General features: G+C 40.0%; 1 protein-coding gene across 5 annotated transcripts in view; it reads right to left on the bottom strand.

Moving 5' to 3' along the window:
- Positions 1-3,488: 3,488 nt before the first annotated feature.
- Slc1a2 (solute carrier family 1 member 2) overlaps positions 3,489-19,731 on the bottom strand; it is a 111,153-nt gene continuing 94,910 nt past the window's right edge. For 3 of the 5 annotated variants that reach the window (XM_090347883.1, XM_090347885.1, XM_090347881.1), the window contains exons 9-11: positions 19,316-19,450; positions 8,556-8,787; positions 3,489-4,084 (exon numbers count right to left, since the gene is read on the bottom strand). In XM_090347883.1, coding sequence (XP_090204009.1) covers positions 4,013-4,084; positions 8,556-8,787; positions 19,316-19,450 — 439 coding nt within the window. In that variant the 3' untranslated portion in view covers positions 3,489-4,012. Of the gene's footprint in view, positions 4,085-8,337; positions 8,788-19,315; positions 19,451-19,731 lie in introns of those variants that run through there. The other 2 variants (XM_090347884.1, XM_090347882.1) reach the window with 2 other exon arrangements.

Here is a 19,731-nt window from a genome sequence, read left to right as displayed (position 1 = left end):
ACCATAACTGAAAATCCATTTGGTCCTTTTGTGCAGACTGGAATGAGTTCAGTTGGAGACTCTGCATAGCAAAACCAGTACCTCATGCTATTGGATGGCCCCTGAGAACAACTAAATGGGAAGAACCACACCATGAGGTGTAACTGCTGTGAGTTCTTTGTTCTCAAACCAGGTAATAGCTGCTTCAATTTGTTTCCCAAGTCAGAACCATGGGGAATTTATTCTATATGGACTTATTGCTATGTTTGTTGGGAAATATTATATAGGCAACATCTTGATCTTCACAAAAGTAAAAAGTTATAACCAAACTTCTGCTAGTGAGAACAAAGGGAAGTGTGCTGCTTGGGAAAACATGGCAGCATTGGGTTTTCACATGGGAATCCATTTAGTAAGCTTTAGAAAACGCCACTTGCAAGTGTCACATTCCTCCAGTCATGAAGGCTAATGCCTTGAGACCTCATCAGCGGCTCATCGGGATTCCTGGAACCATCGAACAGATATCCCCAAAATGGAAAATCCCCAAAATGAAACTCCAATAAGCCTTTCTCAGTATTCATGAGCCTCTATCCAGAGGCTAGGGCTTGCGATACTCTTTCTTTAATAATTTTTGAATCTATGTTAACTAGTGACTAGAGAGGAGAAATACAAATTTCTCTTTCACAAGACATGGTAACTGCTGAGGGCTAAGAGAAGACAGACTGTTCTATAGCTAGTGAGAGGTAAACAATGGAATGTAATAGCCACCTAAGGCCCGGAGGTTACCTAAACATTTTGATGAAGTGCTGTGGGCTTAGATTCTGATGATTGCCTGGATTCTCTGAAGCACTTTGTATAAGGCAAGGGGACAGACACAATAATACAAGAGAGAGCACATTGCTTTGAGTGGTAAGTCATTCTTTTTCACTGACTGGATTGAATTTATCTCATTTTAGTACATGGTTAAGGGATAGTTCTACTTGGATTTCCCAAAGATGAGGAATGAGGAATGGAAGGATTAAAGCCTACTGCACTGGTTTTCTTCTGAAATTATCTTACTTCTAAAAATGAGTAGATGAACATATAATTAAAAAATGGTGTTGCCCAAAGCCCTAACTTACAAATCTTGTGGGATATGGTATGTGCAACTTATCTGCTGTGTGTGTGTATGTGTGTGTATGTGTGTATGTGTTTGTAGCATTTATGCATCATCAAAGATTAATGGACTATTACATCCAGGATGGGCCTATACGGATATATGTAACTGGCAGGCATCCTATTTAAACCAAGGCCATAGAAGTAAACCCCAGACCCATCTGTTCTGTTTATGGCACATATTCTGGGCAAGGAAATTCCCAGTGGGTGTGGTATGGGAAGAATGAAGGAGGCCCCGAACAACCCAGAGGACAGAGTCATAACTGAATTCCACATACATTCTGGATGTTCAGGCTAGTCCTGAATGTGATAAATGGCTTTTTTAAATGACTTACTGAGTTTCCAGGTGAATATGATTTCCCAAGAGTATCTTTGTGAGACATTTCACATAGTTTCAAGCCAGAAAAATTCTGCATTGTGAGAATGTGTGCCTTGTTTTCTTCCGAAGAAATCTGTCTCCTTATGTGTCTCTACACTAAAAGGATAGCTAGGGAAAAGCTGAAAATAAAATGGACCACAGACTTTTTCAGAGAGAGTCTTGAGAAAACAGCCTATGACCATTTCTTTGAGAAACATGTCAGTGAAGCATACATACCAATTGGTCCTCTATCTTAAAAAAAAAAGTAACAATAATGCTTTGATTCACCATAGGAAAGCTCATGAAGATAACATTTAAAGGAAATCCTAAACAACTTCACAGTTGAACCCAGCAACTGTTCCCTTGACCCATATATTTGCTGCAAATGATATATTTCCCACTACTTCATTGGCTCATGGCTTTGGCCATCCTATTAACTGTCTAGCTAAAGAAGATAAAGAGCATTTTAAAAAATCTACTAGCTGGCCTTGGTGGTACCCATCTATAATCACAGCACCCAGGAAGCTGAGACAAGAGGATCATAAATTTTGAGGTAATCCAGGTGCCAGTGGCTCATATCTATAATCCTAATTACTCAGGAGGCTGTGAGATCTGAGGATCATGGTTCAACGCCAGTCCAGGCACTAAAGTCTGTAAGACTCTTATCTCCAGTTGACTGCCAGAAAACCAGAAGTGGCACTGTGGCTCAAGTGGTAGAGTGGTAGCGTTTAGCCCAAGGGCTCAAGGACAGCACCCAGGCCCAGAATTCAAGCCTCAGACAGGGAAAAAAAAATTTGAGGCCAGATGGGGCTATAAAAAAAGACTGTCTTAAAAAATAAAACCAAACAAATAACTAAACAAAACCAAACAAAAATCTGCTTAATACTGCTCAATTATCCAAAAAGAACTAGGGCTTTTGAGACAAAAATAACTGGAATCTCAGTCACAGGAGTAAGTGAAAAGGAAAGATGACATCCAAAAACACTCTTTCCTAAGGTAAGTCAGATTCTATAACTACTCATAAGTGTCTCCATAAATCTTTACTGATCTTAAATGACATACCCTACTCCTGCCTTTGGGTTCTACCTTTCTTTAGGGTGAATGTAGTTTATTTTTCAATGATTCAAGTCCGTAGGTAAGTCTCTCAAACCCAGAGACCTTAGGAAAATACTGTGGATTATTCAACAGAAAATAATAATAAAGACATTTAAAAATTTTGCTCATATAACCAATCGTTAAGGAATTATTGGCTACCTACCACATGGCAGGCACTGTTCAATGCCAAATGATATGATTCATTCCTTCAAACTTTCAGAGTTGGGAAGGATTCCATGTGGGAAGGGTGTAGAGCCATCCTTTGTTTCTAGTTCCTAGTTCAAGGCTGCCTGAACCAGGAACACTGTCACAGGAAGGCACACAATTATTTTACGCTGATACATATTTTCTTTCCCTTTCTCACTGAGGAGGAAAGCTGGCTTTGCTCCCAAATGTGTTTGATAACTGGTGTCATGTATTCTTATATAACAGAAAGTGTTTTACATATTAGATAAATACCTAATATCAACATATTGTATAAAAAGAGACAATACAGGTGTCCTTCCAGTGTGACAAGAATGAAGTAATCTGACCATCGAGGTGTTTGAGAATACATGGAAATAATTTAGGGATTGAAACTGTCTTTTTTTTTCTTAAAATTTAAATGAAAATTTTCTGGGTAAAACAATGAAGGCAAAACAGATCGAAATCTTGCCTGATGCATGCAAATCAAACATAAATTGAATTTGAATATGTAAATCTGGTTTAAATGTATGCTGATTTTGTTCTCTTACTTTGTCAACATATACAGTATTTAGGTGTAAAAATACTTCCTAATTTCATTTCCAACTCCAGGATATGTACTTGGAAATTTCAACTAAAATTCCCATAGGCTATATAGGGAAAGGAGAGGGATGGTGGGCTCCATAATTCCTTTGATAGTATTATGACCCCTCACTCAAGAGTTCTCTAAGATACATTTTTGCTTTCTCTCAATGCAGGGGTAAGCACTATGATCTTGTACTGTACAGGGTTCTAGCAACATCGTTTGTACATAACAAGGCAACACATGAACACTTTAAGAAACTACACACCATGTGTGTGCTCACTGTCTCAAATCCCTGCAGTGCGCCGCACTGCTTTTGCCATGTCCCCTGGGAAAAAGAGCATCCACAGTTCTGTATTGACAGAAAAGAAAGCTGGCAAGGATGTGTCTTCAAAGTGATTCCTCCAGCAGATCCACTCAAACAGTAATACAAGTGAGAAAATTAGATGGTTAAGAAGCATTATTTGGCAAAGACACAGCATCATGTCTGTCATCACGGACTCAAAACAGCTCCTCTAAGCCTCAGCTAACAGATTAAGTAAACATAGAAATATATGCATTTTTCTTTTTGTTTTTGTTTTTTAAAGAAAGCTTGGTTATAGCATCTTTTACCATAAGATATGCTGGGGAGTTTATTCAAGAATTTGCTGAGAGTCATATCCTTATTTTTCACGTTTCCAAGGCTCTTCCTCAACACTGCAGTCAGCTGACTTTCCATTGGCTGCCACAGTTACCTGAAAATAATTATCATCAACATCCAGCTTACTGGTTACAAACCAGGAAACCAAAACCAAAACCATGGGTTATTTGGAGAAGCACTAGATCTAGGGTTCTAATAACATAGTTGAATGCTTTGTTTTAAATGCCATTCCTTCATAATTGATTTTGATCTGCCTTGGTGCTCAACCATAATTTGAGAACTAAGATATTCATAGTTACTTTGAAGGTATTAAAAGACTATAGATGCTTTACAATTTGGGAGGCAATTTCTACTATATTTTTAGGGTTGTGGGATATCTCACTAGCTATAAACCCATCATACATTAACATACCCCTTCAAATAGTGAGTGATGTGTGCTACTCCATACAACCACAAAGGAAAATAATCCAGAAGTAGGCAGCTAGTTCTACTCATGCATATAAAAGGTTCAGTTGCAATGAGACCAGGGAAATTTCATAATTTTGGGGTTTCTTTGCCAGTACTGGATTTAACTCAGGGCTTGGATGTTGTCTCTTAATTTATTCATTCAAGGTTGGTACTCTATCACTTGTGCCACACACCAGCTTTTCTGTAGTTAACTGGAGTCTCATGGAATTTCCTCCCCAGACTGGCTTTGAACAGTGATCCACAGATCTCAGTCTTTTAAGGAGCTAAGATTATAGCTATGAGCTACTGATATTCAACATACATATCCAATTTTTAAAAGTACAAATTATGATAATTTGGCACTACCAAATAAATTATCTTGATTTTGAAAATTAAAAAGTTATAGAAAAGGGTATATTAAAAGCTAAAAATCAGTGGCAATATAATTGAAATTATTTCAATGTGAACAATTAATTCATAAAATATAATCACCAGACTGTCTCTACTAGGATTTCCTGGCTCAAAGTAATCTGAACCTTTATGCAGAACAGGAGGTATTCTCCACTTCTAAATAGTTTTCCTAGCTTACCTTCTGTCTGTCCTCAAGGTCATGTGCAAATTTAAACCCACGACTGATATTCCACATAATGGAGAGACTGGATTTATGAAAGCATTAGAATATGGAGACAGGACAAATGCAGCAATGTTTGAAAGAACTGTGACCTTCCTCTTACCCACGGGGAAGTGGAATGCATGCATCACAAGCACACAGCATGCTAACACTAGAGAACCAAGTGCCCTTTGTGAACTAAGCCAAAGAAAACAAAAACTAATCTTTCCTCCATTTCCCATCAGCAACACCCTTCTCCCATTTTTAAAGCCCCATGCAATTAGCCATGACTGTTCCACATGCACTTATCCTAACTAAAATTAAAAAAGCTTCTGTATAACATTAAATCTACTATGCCCAGGCAAGTATTTGAAAAGAGAGACCCACATGATATAACAAAGCTTGAAGTGGTTTAAGTTTTGACCAGAGCTGCAGCAAATTGGTTTCCCCTTCAATGAACTGTCAAGAACGATTGCCAGGGACAAACTGTCTTTCTGAAGAAATTTTCTTATTCAGTGTGACCTTGAATGTGCTTAGTTTGGATGTCAGTGATGAACCAGATCAATGGCTGTGGAAAATTGCCGATCACAATGTGGTGTCTTTGGTAGAACTAGATTATACTTGGAGGAAGAAGGTTGGTGGATTTGGGGGGAGGTTATTAATAAATACTAGAGCCTGTGTTTCAAAGTACATGATCAGTGGCTTTCCTGTTCACATGAAAGGCGGGATTCCACTCTCCAGCACACTCCATCAGTCATCAAGGTTGTAGAAAAAGTAAAAGGGAGGATCTTAGCAGGAAGTCTTGACATTATCCATAATGGTTTAAAAACAGATGTCAGTGAGTTTGTGTACTACTAGAAAAAGATTGAAAAGAATGGATATTGGTGAAAAGCTCTGGCTGCCTTCTCCTACATCCCTGTCAACACAAATAACTGATCTAGAGCAGGAGGGAGTCAGCTTGCAAAGGCTGAGAACCAATTCTTGTTCAGTGAGATGAACCCAATCCATTCACTGAAACTACAAACAACTCAAATAGTTATTAAGCCAATTAGCTCCTTTCCATCAAGACCTGCTGAGTTTGAACACAGACCAGTTAAATGCTACTGACCATCACATCTGTAGATGATAGGGTGGCTAGACAATGTTATAGATAAGTTGAACAACTTGTTTCTATAAAACTGTCCAACAAAAATGGCTATTTGATATATAGCATGCAATCAAAATATTAAAGAGATATATTCCACAAATTTTTTGGAGCCAGGGCAGCATATTGATAAATGACAAAGTCTCACCCTTTATGAATTTATTTCCTGGTAAAAGGGATAGTTCATAAGCATCTCCATTTAAAGATGGAAATGCCTTGCTTAAAAATATAAAGCACATTTTTCCTAATGTCCTTTAAGAAAAGAAAAATCCAGCCAGGAGCTGGGGCTCATGCCTATAATCCTAGCTACTCAGGCAGCTAAGACCTGAGGAATACAGTTTAAACCCAGCCTGGGCAGAAAAGACTATGAGATGTTAAAAGCCAGAAGCAGAGCTGTGGTTCAAGGCTAGTAGAACACTAGCCTTGAGCACTCAGGGACAGAACCCAGACCATGAGTTCAAGCCCCAGGACCAACACACACACACACACACACACACACACACACACACACACACACACACACACACACAAATCCAGAATATCTGAAATCTAAGGAGATCTTTGTACCTGAACATTTCCTTTATCAAAACCTGCTCTTGACAATATTAAAAAAAACTAAAACAACTTAAAAGCTCTAAAAAGGATTACACCATAGACAATTAACCACAAAGATTTTCTTTATAAACAACTATGAAATAAACATTTATATATGCTGATTTTCTTTTGTCTCCTACTATTTTTCCTTGTGTAAGAATGATGGGTTCAAATCTTAGTTCTTCTACAAAAAACCAACAGCAATGACAAAACTCCCTGCTCTCTGTGTGTTCTCCAATGCCTAATTCATAGTTATGATAGGAAAGGTACTCAGGAAGTACTTTATAAGTGATCAAAATATAAGATCAAAATATATGAAATGGGGACACTCAAACCTTACAAGGCACATGATAAGTACCTGTTAAGTATAAAAGAGTATAAAGCCATTCTATGAGAATGTGGACCTTTGCTGATCCAAACTAATGTTTTGATGGGGAATAATCCTGAACATTCACTCACATGGGAAAAACATGAACTTTCCAAGAGAATGGATTACAAAAATAGCTCAAAATTATTTTTAAATAGGAATTACTTTTTACTGACTCAATTAATTTATCCAGTTGGCTCTTGGTGGGTATTTTTCCTCCCTAATTTTTATCAAAGCCCACATATGTATACACATGTATCTAATGGAAAAGAGACAGGAAAAAGTCTGTCTGCTCTACTAGAATTCTGGATCTAGAAAGCAGTCCATTAAACACAGCTACTTTTGTATCACCCTTAACTGTCCTGTAGAAACCACGGTGTCTATCTGGAATGTCTCAGATGTAACAACGGTGTCTATCTGGAATGTCTCAGATGTAACACAGGAAGAAATGAAAGGTTAGATAGAATTTTATCAATAGGTGGCCTGAAGGTGCCTGGGATTCAGATTGGGTTCAAACTCAGCTGCAGACATGGAATTATGTTTCACAAACCAACCAAGTCATCTCTGTTCGTTTGCCAGGGTTTCTCCAAGTTTGCTTCACTCTGATCATAACCCTCTGCTTTAATAAAGTCATGTTAGTTACAATGAAAGCTAGCCAGAGCCCATCAGGATTGAAGACTAAGCACCCAAGAGCCTGGAGGAGCACTCAGAACATCCATCCTGCAGGAAAGGTGGCACTGGCCGGGCAGTGTGGGAGCGCTACTGTCTTCAAAAAGGCTTATCTGGATACTTGTCAGTGGGAGTCGATCTTGAAATTGCTTCCCCATTTTTGGAGACAGAGTAAATCATATCAAAGCTTACCCTTCCCACAAAATAATAATTAAGGACAAAATAGCTGGCCAAAGTTAACATGGAGACATTGAAAAACTAGTATGTGATACACAGCAGGAGACATTCTCATGCTGTAAAAGTCAAGTGGCATATGCTAGGAGTCATTCTTGATGTTTCATTTGAAACAGAATGGAATATTTAGCAGAATATTGGAAAGCTAGCAAAGCTCTAGCAATCACAAATTCTTGGGTGAGACAGACAAGAAAATTAACCAAATTAGTGGGGGGTGAAGGTCATGTTGAAACCAGAAAGTTGCTGTATACCACGTAGAAGAAACAAGCAACTAATTGACTATTTTGGTATTAGAGTTGTTGATACCCTTCCCCCATGTTAAGACACACAAAGCGAGATGATCTGAGACTCCTAGAAGCTTGGGTTACATGACATTTTACAAAAAAAAATGACACTAATGGATGCAGGGCTTTGTTTTTGCTTTTCTTTCTTTTCTTTTTTAAGAAATTGAGCATGCACTACTAGATGCAGGTCTCGATATCCAGGAATAGGAAAGGTACCTTGCACTCATCTACTATGACAGAGTTGTGTGCCGCATAGACACATTGATTCGAGTTGCTTTCCCTATGGTTCTTCATGTCATCATAAATGGATTGAGTCTTGGTCATTTCAATGTCTTCATGCATTCGGTGTTGGGAGTCAATGGTATCCAGCTCAGACTTGGAAAGGTGATAGACAATTCCAGCCCCAAAAGAGTCACCCACGACATTGACTGATGTCCTCATCCTGTCCCTGGTGAGGAAGAACAAAGTATAGTGAGGAGGCAGGAGATTATGGGCATTGAGTGGTCAAGGGTGGAACAAGAGAGATTTTAGGGTTGAATTTTGTCTCTATTTTTTTCCTCTATCTAATCTGGAGCAAGTGACGTGATTTTTATATGTTTTGATTTCTTCCTTTTTTTTTTGAGTCTTGGTTTCTTTGTCAGCAAGAGACAATAATCATACTCTTGCTGCTGGCCTGGAGGAAAATTAAACAAGAGAACATGGGTAAAATGCTTAATACAATGCCTAATGAATACAAAGCTGTCAATAAACAGTAGCAAACAGAAAACAAAAGGAGAAGGATAGAAAGAATTAGAGAAAAATACTGTGTTCCAATCCCCAAATTAATATCCAGGCTGCAACTACACCTAGTCTTACCCAACTTGAACTCTCAGGAATATCTGCCCATCTTAGAATTCTGTTGCCTGTCTTCTGCTCAGGACATCTACCTGAGGGAGACAAAGTCTGTATATGAGTGAAGGCAGGGCCTTGAGGTCATCTACAAGATGATGTACTTACTGTAGATGGCTAAGAATCCTCAGGAGACGTGTGTGTGTGTGTGTGTGTGTGTGTGTGTGTGTGTGTGTGTGTGTGTGTGTGTGTAGTGAACAGTAACAACTACAAACCAACAAGGTTACATTCAGTAGGCGATTGTAGATAACATTAATGAACATTTCAAAAGAAAGAGTTTTGAACATTTTTTATCATAAAGATGTAAAGAATGGGGCCAGAAGTGTGGCCTAGTGGTACAGTGTTTGCCTAGCATGCAGGAAGCCCTGGGTTTGATTCCTTGGTACCATATACACAGAAAAAGCTGGAAGTGGTGGTATGGCTCAAGTGGTAGAGATCTAAGCTTGAGAAAGCCCAAGGACAGTGCCCAGTCCCTGAGTTAAAGCCCTAGGACTGGCAAAAAGAAAAAAAAACACCAAGATGTGAAGAATGTTTGAGGAAACAGATATGTTTAACCTGATTAAAACACTTTATAAGGTATTATGCCATGAATATGTATAGTTCAATGTTATTATGTGTCAGTTTGAAATTAATGTAAAAACAGAAAGTTAAAGAAAAGGGAAAAATATGGACCCTAGAGGAAGTCTGACTCAGATTCAAACACTAGATTTTCTCTGACCTCTAGGATAACTCTGATCATGTCAACAATTGTGAGCAAAGTTGTCTCATCTACAATGGAAATAACAAAATGTCCAGTACATATTGTCTGTTATAAAAGTTAAGTAACGTAACAAAAATGCTTAATATAACTCCAGTAATTTATTGAGCATTTGAAAAACATTATTTAGCACCTGATATACACTTTTGATATTATACATTTTATCAAGTTGATTCAAACATATTTTGGAAGTTCCTAGATAGAACTTTCAAATGTATCTGTTTCAATTACAATCTCCCCTTGAAAACATTAACCCTGTACATAGGGAAATACCCATGTTAATGCTCTTAACTATTTAGCTGCATTATGTGCATGTTATGGAGTTGTAGTCTTCCTTCAAACTATTTAATTACATAGTTTGAGCATCTATCTCTAGCTCACAAAATCTAAAATGCTTCAAATTTTGACCACCAACTTGATGTCACAGAGAACATTTCTACACCTGATCTTATGTAACAAGCCACAGACAGAATGCTAGTACACTAAAGTATTATATAAAAAAGTAGTTTGAGGGATCGGGAGTTTAGCCTAGTGGTAGAGTGCTTGCCTAGCATGCACGGAGACCCAGGTTCAATTCCTTGATACTACATACACAGAAAAAAGCCAGAAGTGGTGCTGAGGCTCAAGTGGTCAGAGCTCTAGCCATGAGAAAGTCCAAGGACAGTGCTCATGCCCTGAGCTCAAGCCCAGGACTGGCAAAAAAAAAAAAAATAGAATTTTGTGGGGCTGGGAGTTTGGCCTAGTGGTAGAGTGCTTGCCTAGCATGCATGAAGACCCGGGTTTGATTTCTCAGTATCACATATATAGAAAAAGCCAGAAGTGGTGCTATGCTCAAGTGGCACAGTGGCAGCTTTGAGGAAAAAGCCCAAGGATAGTGCTCAGGCCCTGAGTTCAAACCCCAGGACTGGCAAAAAAAAAAAAAAAGATAAAAAAGTACTTTGTACAGCCAAGTGCCGATAGCTCACATCTGTAATCCTAGCTACTTAGAAGATTGTGATTGTAGGATAGGCCCAGTCTGGGCAGAAATGTCCACAAGTTTCCTTCTCAAACTAGAGACACATGTGGTGACACACATCCATTAACCTAGCCATGATAGAAGACCAATATTGGTAGATCACACTCAAGTATGCACCTAGGAAGGAAGGAAGACCTTGTTTCAACAATTACCTATTAAAAAAAAAACAATCCAGGATATTGAAACAAAAGCCATATAATGAATGATTGTTGTCCTTAATGTACTATGTTGTCTCTCATCTCCTTTGCTGTCCCTTGGTTATCTCATATTGTTATAGTATCTCACTTTGTTATCTGATATATTGAATTTATTTGTATTTGGATATTTGAAATTTGATAGGGAAGGGAGGAAAACCAAGACGGGTGAGGGGTGTGGGGGGGCAGGGAAATGGGTACCAAGACATGTGAAAGGGTATCAATGTATGTGAATTAATGCACCTTCTATCTGGCAAATATCATGTAACCCTTTTACTAATTACAATAAAAAAAAAAGATATGCCGGGAGTTTGGCCTAGTGGTTAAAGTGCTTGCCTAGCATGCATGAAGACCCGGGTTTGATTCCTCGGTACCACATACATAGAAAAAAGCCGGAAGTGGTGCTGAGGCTCAAGTGGTAGAGCTCTAGCCTTGAGAAAATCCAAGGACAGTGCTCAGGCCCTGAGCTCAAGCCCAGGACTGGCAAAAAAAAAAAAAAAAAAAAAAAAAGATATGGAACCAACCCAGATGTCCCTCAGTTGATGAGTGGATCAACAAGATGTAGTATTTATACACAAAGGAATTCTGTGCTGCTGTCAGAAAGAACATCATCACCCCATTTGTAAGGAAATGGAAAGACTTAGAAAAAATCATATTAAGTGAAGTAAGCAAGACTCAAAGGAACATAGGCTCAATGGTTTCCCTCATTCGTCATAATTAGTAGAAACCTTGATCTCGCCTAGCAGAGATTTGCAATAGAGCAAAACCTAGATACATAAGGCCATACAGTATGATGCTAAATGAAAGGACCTCTAGGATATAAAAACAAAAACCATATAATGAGTGATTGTTGTCCTTAATGTATTATGTTATCTCTCATCTCTTTTGCCATCCCTTGGTTATCTCATATTGTTACAGTATTTCACCTCGTTATCTGATATATTGGATAAATTTGTATTTAGTTATTTGAAATTGTATAGGGAAGGGGGGGAAAACAAGATGAGAAGTGGGGGTGGGGGGAGGGAAATGGGGACGAAGACATGAGAAAGGGTATCAATGTATGTGAAGTAATGTAGCTTCTATCTGGTGAATATAATGTAACCCTTCTATTAATTACAATAAAAATATATGAAAAAATAAAAAATAAAAAAAAACCCAAAAAACAGGGGCTGGGAGTTTGGCCCACTGGTAAAGTGCTTGTCTAGTATGTACAAAGACTCGGGTTCAATTCCTCAGTATCACATACAAAGAAAAAAGCTAGAAGTGGTGCTCAGGCTCAAGTGATAGACCTCCAGCCTTGAGAAAGTCCAAGGACAGTGCCCAGGCCCTGAGCTCAGGTCTAGGACTGACAAAAGAAAACAAAACAAAAAAAAACCCAAAAACTAAACCAAGGCTAGAGGGGTGGCTGCTGCTGTGGAAGCATGTGAGACCCTGAGTTCAAACCCAATACCACACGCACAAAAACAAACAAAAATGATGACATCTAAACAAGCTTTGCAAGTGAGACGTGAAAGTTAAAAGACATCTGTCAGAGGGTAAGACACCCATTTGAATTAAACCTCCACATCAGAGTCCTGTCCTGCCAGGTTCCTGTGCCACAAAGCATTCTGGGAAAATTCTCAGGATTCCCAGCCAGGAGGTCAGTCCTGGATACCCTATGTGTAGTTTCCTTTCTGAAAACACTGCGAAGTAGAACCAACACCACTGAGGCCCGTGAGGGAAGTGTTTGATCAACTCTGGGGAAGTCCAACTCTGACCCAAAGCAGGATATGAGAATTTATGGTTCATAGGTAGAAAGTTTCTCCTCAGGCAAATATTTTCATCTGCCTCTCAAAAATTATCTCTGACCTGTCAGGAAATTATGTCTTTCATGTTGGCCTTGGTAGTTTTGAAAGCTACTTGATAATAAAAATAAATAAATTAAAAAAAAAAAGAAAGAACGGGTGATGTTATGTTTGTGTCTGACACTCTGTGTCAGGGCTACAAGAAGGGGACAACAGAGACAAAGAGATGACAGCAGAATACTGTCATGGTTCCAGGGCTGCCAGGAACCCAAGAGTGATAAGGATTTGGATGGTCTTGCTCTAACTCCTCAGGCAAGGAGATGTGGGCTTGTGTGAAAGCCTGGTTCTCACAGAAAAATAAGGCTGAAGGGGCAGCTCCACAGAAAGCTTATCTGGCCCCTTCTATTGGGCTGAATAATATAAAATTTCTGTAAGCCTAAAAAGGCCAAATACTGACAGTTTCATATGATTCAACTTAATAGTGCTCTTAGAAGCCAGGGTACAGAGAAAAACTACCTTTAGAGTCACAGTGTTAAAAGAAGACCCTCCATGGCTTGGGGCAGGCTGGCATGATTCTGGGTGTTAAAGGGTTAAAAACCAGGTGGGTCTGAAGCAAAGAAGGGGAGATCTGCCTAACCACGGAAAAAGAACGTGAGCTTTGAATTCTAGCCCAAATAGCAATCTTGGCATTGGAGGACAAGCTACTTCACCTTTTCCATTCAGTTTCCTCATTTGTAAAATATGGAATGCAGTCTCCACCCCTCAAGCACGTGGAGAAGATAATAACTGCTGACAGGCCCTCCACCAAGCACTTTGCCTGTAAAAGGCTGACGTGACACAAAGTAAGTGCCAAACCTTTGCAGCTCATCTTGTCACTATTATTAGTCCAAGTGAAAAGCTGATGAGGTCACCTCCTCTTTAATTCCCCACCGAATCTTATACATAACCCTCTTTTGACACCTAGCCCACTGCTGGAATTTCTCAACCACATCTACTGGACTTTATTTTTTAATTTTGCTTCAGTAATAGACCATAAGAGATCTCTGAGTGTTGAGTCTGTGCCTTATATTCTCATAACTTCTGTAATCCTCTTCTATACTTTAAGCCTCTTGTGTTTATTAATACCTAAGAGAGTAGAAATGCTATGTAAAAGCTATATTGCTTTGAGAACAATAACAGAAAAGCAAAAGAGTGTACATGCTCAATTTCCATGCATTTTTCCCCCTGAATGTTTTTTGTTTTGTTGGTTGTAGGGCTTGAACTCAGAGCCTGGGCACTTTCCCTGAGCTGTTTTTTGTTGTTGTTGTTGTTGTTTTAATTAATTAATTTATTTTTGCTGAAGACTAGCCTTTTACCACTTTGAGCTACACACATTCTGGCTTTTTGGTAGAGATAAGACATCATGGACTTTCCTGCCTGGTCTGGCTTGGAACCAAATCTGAGCCTCAGATGTCAACCTCCTGAGGAGCTAGGATTACAGATATAAGCCTCTAGCGCCTGGCTCCTAAATGTTTTCTGCCACGATTGGATGAGCCTGTGGATGTAAAGAACATGGAGGGTGATCACCTTCACGGTGGCACAGGGCAGAGTCAGGGGAGTTGGGAGAAGGCAGGACGTGATGGATTGTGTTTGATTTGGAAGCAGATGAACTGGACAGAGAAAAGTGGTTTTGTTAAGCAAGACTTCTGGCTAAATATTTGGGTGGAAAGGGAAGATAAGGAGGAGACACAGAGACCCAAACTACGTAGTAGAGAGGATGAGAGACGAAGAGCAGTGGAAAGGGGAAAGAACTAGAATTGGAGAAAATGGAGAACAAGCATAGCAGGGAAATGGCAAGGTGAAATTGCGGGCTGTAGAGATCCCCAGGGTGGGAAAGAGTGTCTAATATTAAAAATCTTAATTCCCGTGTTACTTAACATGATTAACAGTGATTTATAGTACTTCAGAGAAATCCTTGTGGTTCAATGGAAGGGGGAAGAGATGTTTTCATCTTATTGCTCTCTTGAGCTCTGATCCCTCCCTCCCATGAGCACATTTCTTTTATGACATAATAGAACTAATCCTGCTGTACAGAGCTATAATCCTACCCCATTTCTTTGATCTGAAATCCCACTGCCTTAAGTCAGGAACATATTGGTGAAAAGGGAGGGATGAGGTAGAAAATGAATAACATTCCACAGGAGTTGACATATACTGAGGAGAAAGCAGAATGTGGAAATGAGGAAAATCCAGTATGCATTAGATGAATGTATGCCTGTGGAATCTTCAGAGATATGGAGGGGTATGAATGTTAGTTTTGTTTTAACTAGGCCATCGAGTAGAGGTTCAGTCAGTTGTGTGTCTGTAGTGTGTGTGTGTGTGTGTGTGTGTGTATTGGTGAAGTGTGGTGAGGTGTACATGTGTATATTTTAAGAGGGGGAGGAAAACTCATATCAGCAGATCCAAAGCAACCAGGAACATCTGTAAAGTGTGGGTTTGAATCTCAGCTCAGTTATTCTCTCCCAGCCTCAAATGAAAATAGGGATGATATTATTAGTTGCCTTATAACTTACTACATCTTCACCATGTCAGTAGTTGTTGACAGAATTGTAGAGGTCCTTCCATTCCCAGCAAGTTCCCTGCCTCTAGCCCAATTCTTTTGGAAGCATGGCCCCCAGATTACATCACTTGGGAACTTGTTAGAAATGTTAAGTCTTAAGCCCTACAGGGCCTGTTGATACTCCATCAAATAGTGGATAAGAATGTTCTCTTCCTTCCAGAGAGGGATGCTAGTGGGAGGAGCTTTGGAGTATGTCCTATTGACTGAGGGCTCTTTAAGTGCCAGGTCAATGACATCCATTCCTATGAGGCAAACATGAGTCCACAAAAGATCTCATAAGAAAAGTCCCCTGTGGTAAGTGGCCTTACATCCCCTTAGTTTTCATTCTATTCTCACTTTCCCTTTCCCTTTCTACTTGTGGCCAGACCATATTGTTCATGACCTCTCTTTGGTACTGGTTGTCAGTTTTCACTCCATCTTGTCTACACCAGAGAGGGGGAAGGTGGTTTAGTGATATTTCTTACAAATATCTGCCAAGAGTTCCAACATAAAGGCCTTCTTGCACCCAGGAGAATGTTGTTGCTTTAAGCAGTCTTACCTAGCTAGTGATCCAGGAATGAGGCACACTGCTGGACTCTGAAATCTTAGTTTGCACCATGACATTTACAGAGCAGCTAGGCTTGCCCACGGAAAAGCTCTCAGGGCTTAGCGGGGCCGTGGTGAGGCTGGCCAGATTCCAGCAACTGGCAAACACTGTGACACATTAAATGTCACTGAAGGCTTTGTTTGATTTTAAATTGAAAAATTGCTACAGTTATAAAAGTTCGCAGACTTTGCCTAAATTGGGAAAAAAAAGTCTTTTTCCTTTGCTGTCCTTCCATAAACCACTTTTTTAAAGAGCAGCCAACCTCTCCGATACCCCAACCTCAACTTAGCCCTCCACACTCACTTAGCCACCAGTGAGTACCCAAGAGCCGTGGCTCTCACCACCGCGAACTTGTTTCTAGAACTCCTCTCCATGTGGAGAAAGAATGTGGCCCATTACTAATTCAAAGCAGACCTGACCCAACAACAGGCTCCAGACCCATCTTCCCAGAATCTTCTGCTCTTCCTTTTCATTTTCTTTTTAAAAGGAATGCGCGTGCTTATTTATAGACAAACATCCATCACCAACAAACCTTACATCTTAAAATGGGGAGGGACACTCAAAGGCTCCTTCGTTTAAGCTTAAGTTACTATAGCCATAGAAAACATCACAGAGCAGAATCGTGGGGAGGGGGCACTTGCCCCAAGGTCCTATAGATTAACAAAGCACAGACATGCTGTGTAGTCCTTCTTTTCCTTGTTTCTCTGATTCCCTATGCCTCTGAGTTTCAGAACTAAGGGCTTTTCATTTGTAACTTTCAAGTCCAGCTTAGGATAGCACTTTTTTTCCTTATATGATTTCATCAATGTAGCTCATCCAAATGTATCATCATTCTTTTTTCATCAGCCAACTCCTGGCTGCTGGCACATTTTAGCCCTGGTGACATAACACCCTGTGTTCCAACGCAATTGTGAGCATGTGAACAACAGCCTGGGGTGATATGGAAGAACCCAACTCTCATATTCCATTTGCTAACATTTAGGTCAGAAGTAGGCAGGGTCTTGAATGTTTCATGAAGTGACTCTGATCCAACAGGCTTGGAAGCAAATAACTGCCAAGGAGACTGAGATCCAATAGGATTAGAAGACTTGAATTCTAAGAGAGGCTGAGGCTTCAGTTGTGCATAATTGGTCCCCATTTGGGTTATTTATTTGGGTTTATTTCTAGAAAGGGAGGGAAATAAAAAACAAGTCAAACAAAAAAAATTGACTGGTTATTTTGCAGAACCAGGGATGCCTTTGTCCATTTGTGTTCCTATCACAAGACAGATTGTGGCAAGGCAAAGAGAGAATAAAAGAAACTTCTATCTTGGTACCAATTCCACCACTCATGGCTCTTTTGTATTTTGAAAAACGCAAACTTGACAAAAAATTAAATAAAATGTAATGAAAATTAAATTGCAATATGATCTTTTAAGGGGCAAACATTCCAGCCACAGTTCAAGGGAGATTCTCATAGGCCTGTCTTCCCCAGCAATAGCTGCTCCTTCTTTCTACCAATAAACTTCTTGCTTAAAAAAAAAGAGGCAACGTGGAATCAAATGAAGAGCCCTGAGCTGCTCACATAAGTAAGTTCTGTTGTCACATTGGGCAAAATACTTGACCCTTTGCGTTCCCAGTTATAACAAATGGACACACATGCGAAGATTTTGCAGTACCCAACAAACAAAAGTTGTGCTTCTCCATTGCTGATGCTTTTACCTTATTTTCCCGTCAAGGGTGATCTACCATAACAACTTTTTAAGAAGATAAATCCTTCATGGTACATTTTTTAGGACTCAGAAACCAGGTCCAAAAAGAGACGAGACAACATAATCATGGCAGTCAAGGGGCCACTGGTGCCCATGCAAAATAAGGACATTCAAATGACGTATAGTGAAGGAAGGAAGGAAGCTACAAGTCTTGGAGGAACAAGTGTTGGTTGAGTGCAGGTTCTGAGGATCATACAGCAGCAGTGTGGTTGAGCTTAGCACATATTTACTAACTTCTAACTATGTGCCCTGACCCCAAACCACTACTAATGCTTCTGTTTCCCTTTGCCGGCCTCCTCCTGCAAATCTAAACAAACCCATTCCCTTTATCTCCCTTTATCCCATTATCTCCCAATCTTCCCCAACCAGATGCCATCTTGGAATACCAGATGTCTTGCCTGAATAAATGCCACAGTATGTAAAAGGTTCTCTATAGTAGCTGGTACATAGTAAGCACTCAAACTCAGTACCTCTATTCTGTTTTCTTTCTTTTTCTTTTTTGGTGGTTGTGAGGCTTGAAGTCAGGGACTGGGTTCTGTCCCAGAGCTCTTTTGCTCAAGGTTAATATCTCTTCCACTTTGAGCCACAACTCCACTTTTGACTTTTGAGGAGTTAATTGAAGATTAGAGTCTCAGAGGCTTTTCTCTTTTCAGGCTGGCTTCAAAGAGCAATCCTCAGATCTCAGACTCTTGAGTAACTAGGGTTACAGGCTTGAACCACCAGTGCCCAGCTAGCTTCTCACTGTTTCCTAATACTCTCCATTCTTCCCTTCCATTCTAGACCACAATATGCACATGCATTCCTATCTATCTCTAGTCACTATATTTTTGCTTGTAAACATGTTTAAACTATCTCACCAAATTGTAATTTATTAACAATAAATTGCATTTATTGTAATTTTATGTACATAGTTTGAAGAGTTTTTGACAAACATAGACACCTGTGAATATGGAACTTTCCCCTCTCCTCGGGTTCTTGGTGCTCTTTGTCAGTTAATCCCCGTCCTGTAACACTGACCTCTTTTTATTGCTACAGATTATGTTTTAGTAAGGCTTCATATAAATGGAACCCACAGTATATACTCTTTTGTGTCTGGTTTCATTCACTCAGTGTAATGTCTTGAGATTCTTTGCATGCGTCAGAGCTTGGTTCCTTATTGCCATACTTTCAGCTTGGCATTCTCAATTATTGGATCCTGCCAGTGGACTGTGAGGCCCTTCAAAGATCCTGCCTTTTCTGACTTTGGCTCCCACATAGATACAGTTAGAGGAAAGTGGGGTAGGGAGGAAGTGATGGAGTTGCCATGGAGACTGGTGAAGGTCTTGCAGCAACACTGTCATCTGTCCCACCCTGAGGAGCAGAACTCACAATTCCCAGCAGAAGCCCCGTCCTCAGGCACTTACAGCAGCCAGTCCACAGCCACCAGCAGGCTGATGTCCTCAGTTGGCAGGCCCACAGCTGTCAGAATGAGGAGCATGGTGACAAGCCCAGCACTGGGGATGCTGGCCGCACCGACACTGGCCAGAGTGGCCGTGAGGCTGTGAGAACAGAGAAGTCCAGGTCATGAGAAGAGAACCAGGCAAAACCATCCCTGCCCATCTCAAGTTCCGATTCTCTTGCCATAAAAGCTCTTTCTCCTCCCCCCTCTCCTCTAAAACACATGGACCCAAGAATTAGATTGTGCTCAACTATGACACACACTCACAAATTCCTGAACTGGATGGAGCTTCAGTCCCATGTTGATACCCAATTCTTCTAATGTATCACCAGTTTCCAATAAGGTTATTGTAACTCTATGAGCAGCAAGGAAGTAGTAAAG

This window comes from Megascapheus bottae, chromosome 16 (genome assembly GCF_031878675.1).
Source record: "Megascapheus bottae isolate mThoBot1 chromosome 16, mThoBot2.hap1, whole genome shotgun sequence".
NCBI lineage: Eukaryota > Metazoa > Chordata > Mammalia > Rodentia > Geomyidae > Megascapheus > Megascapheus bottae.
Note: the sequence above shows the minus strand (reverse complement) of the source record. Positions and strands in the feature narration are given on the sequence as shown.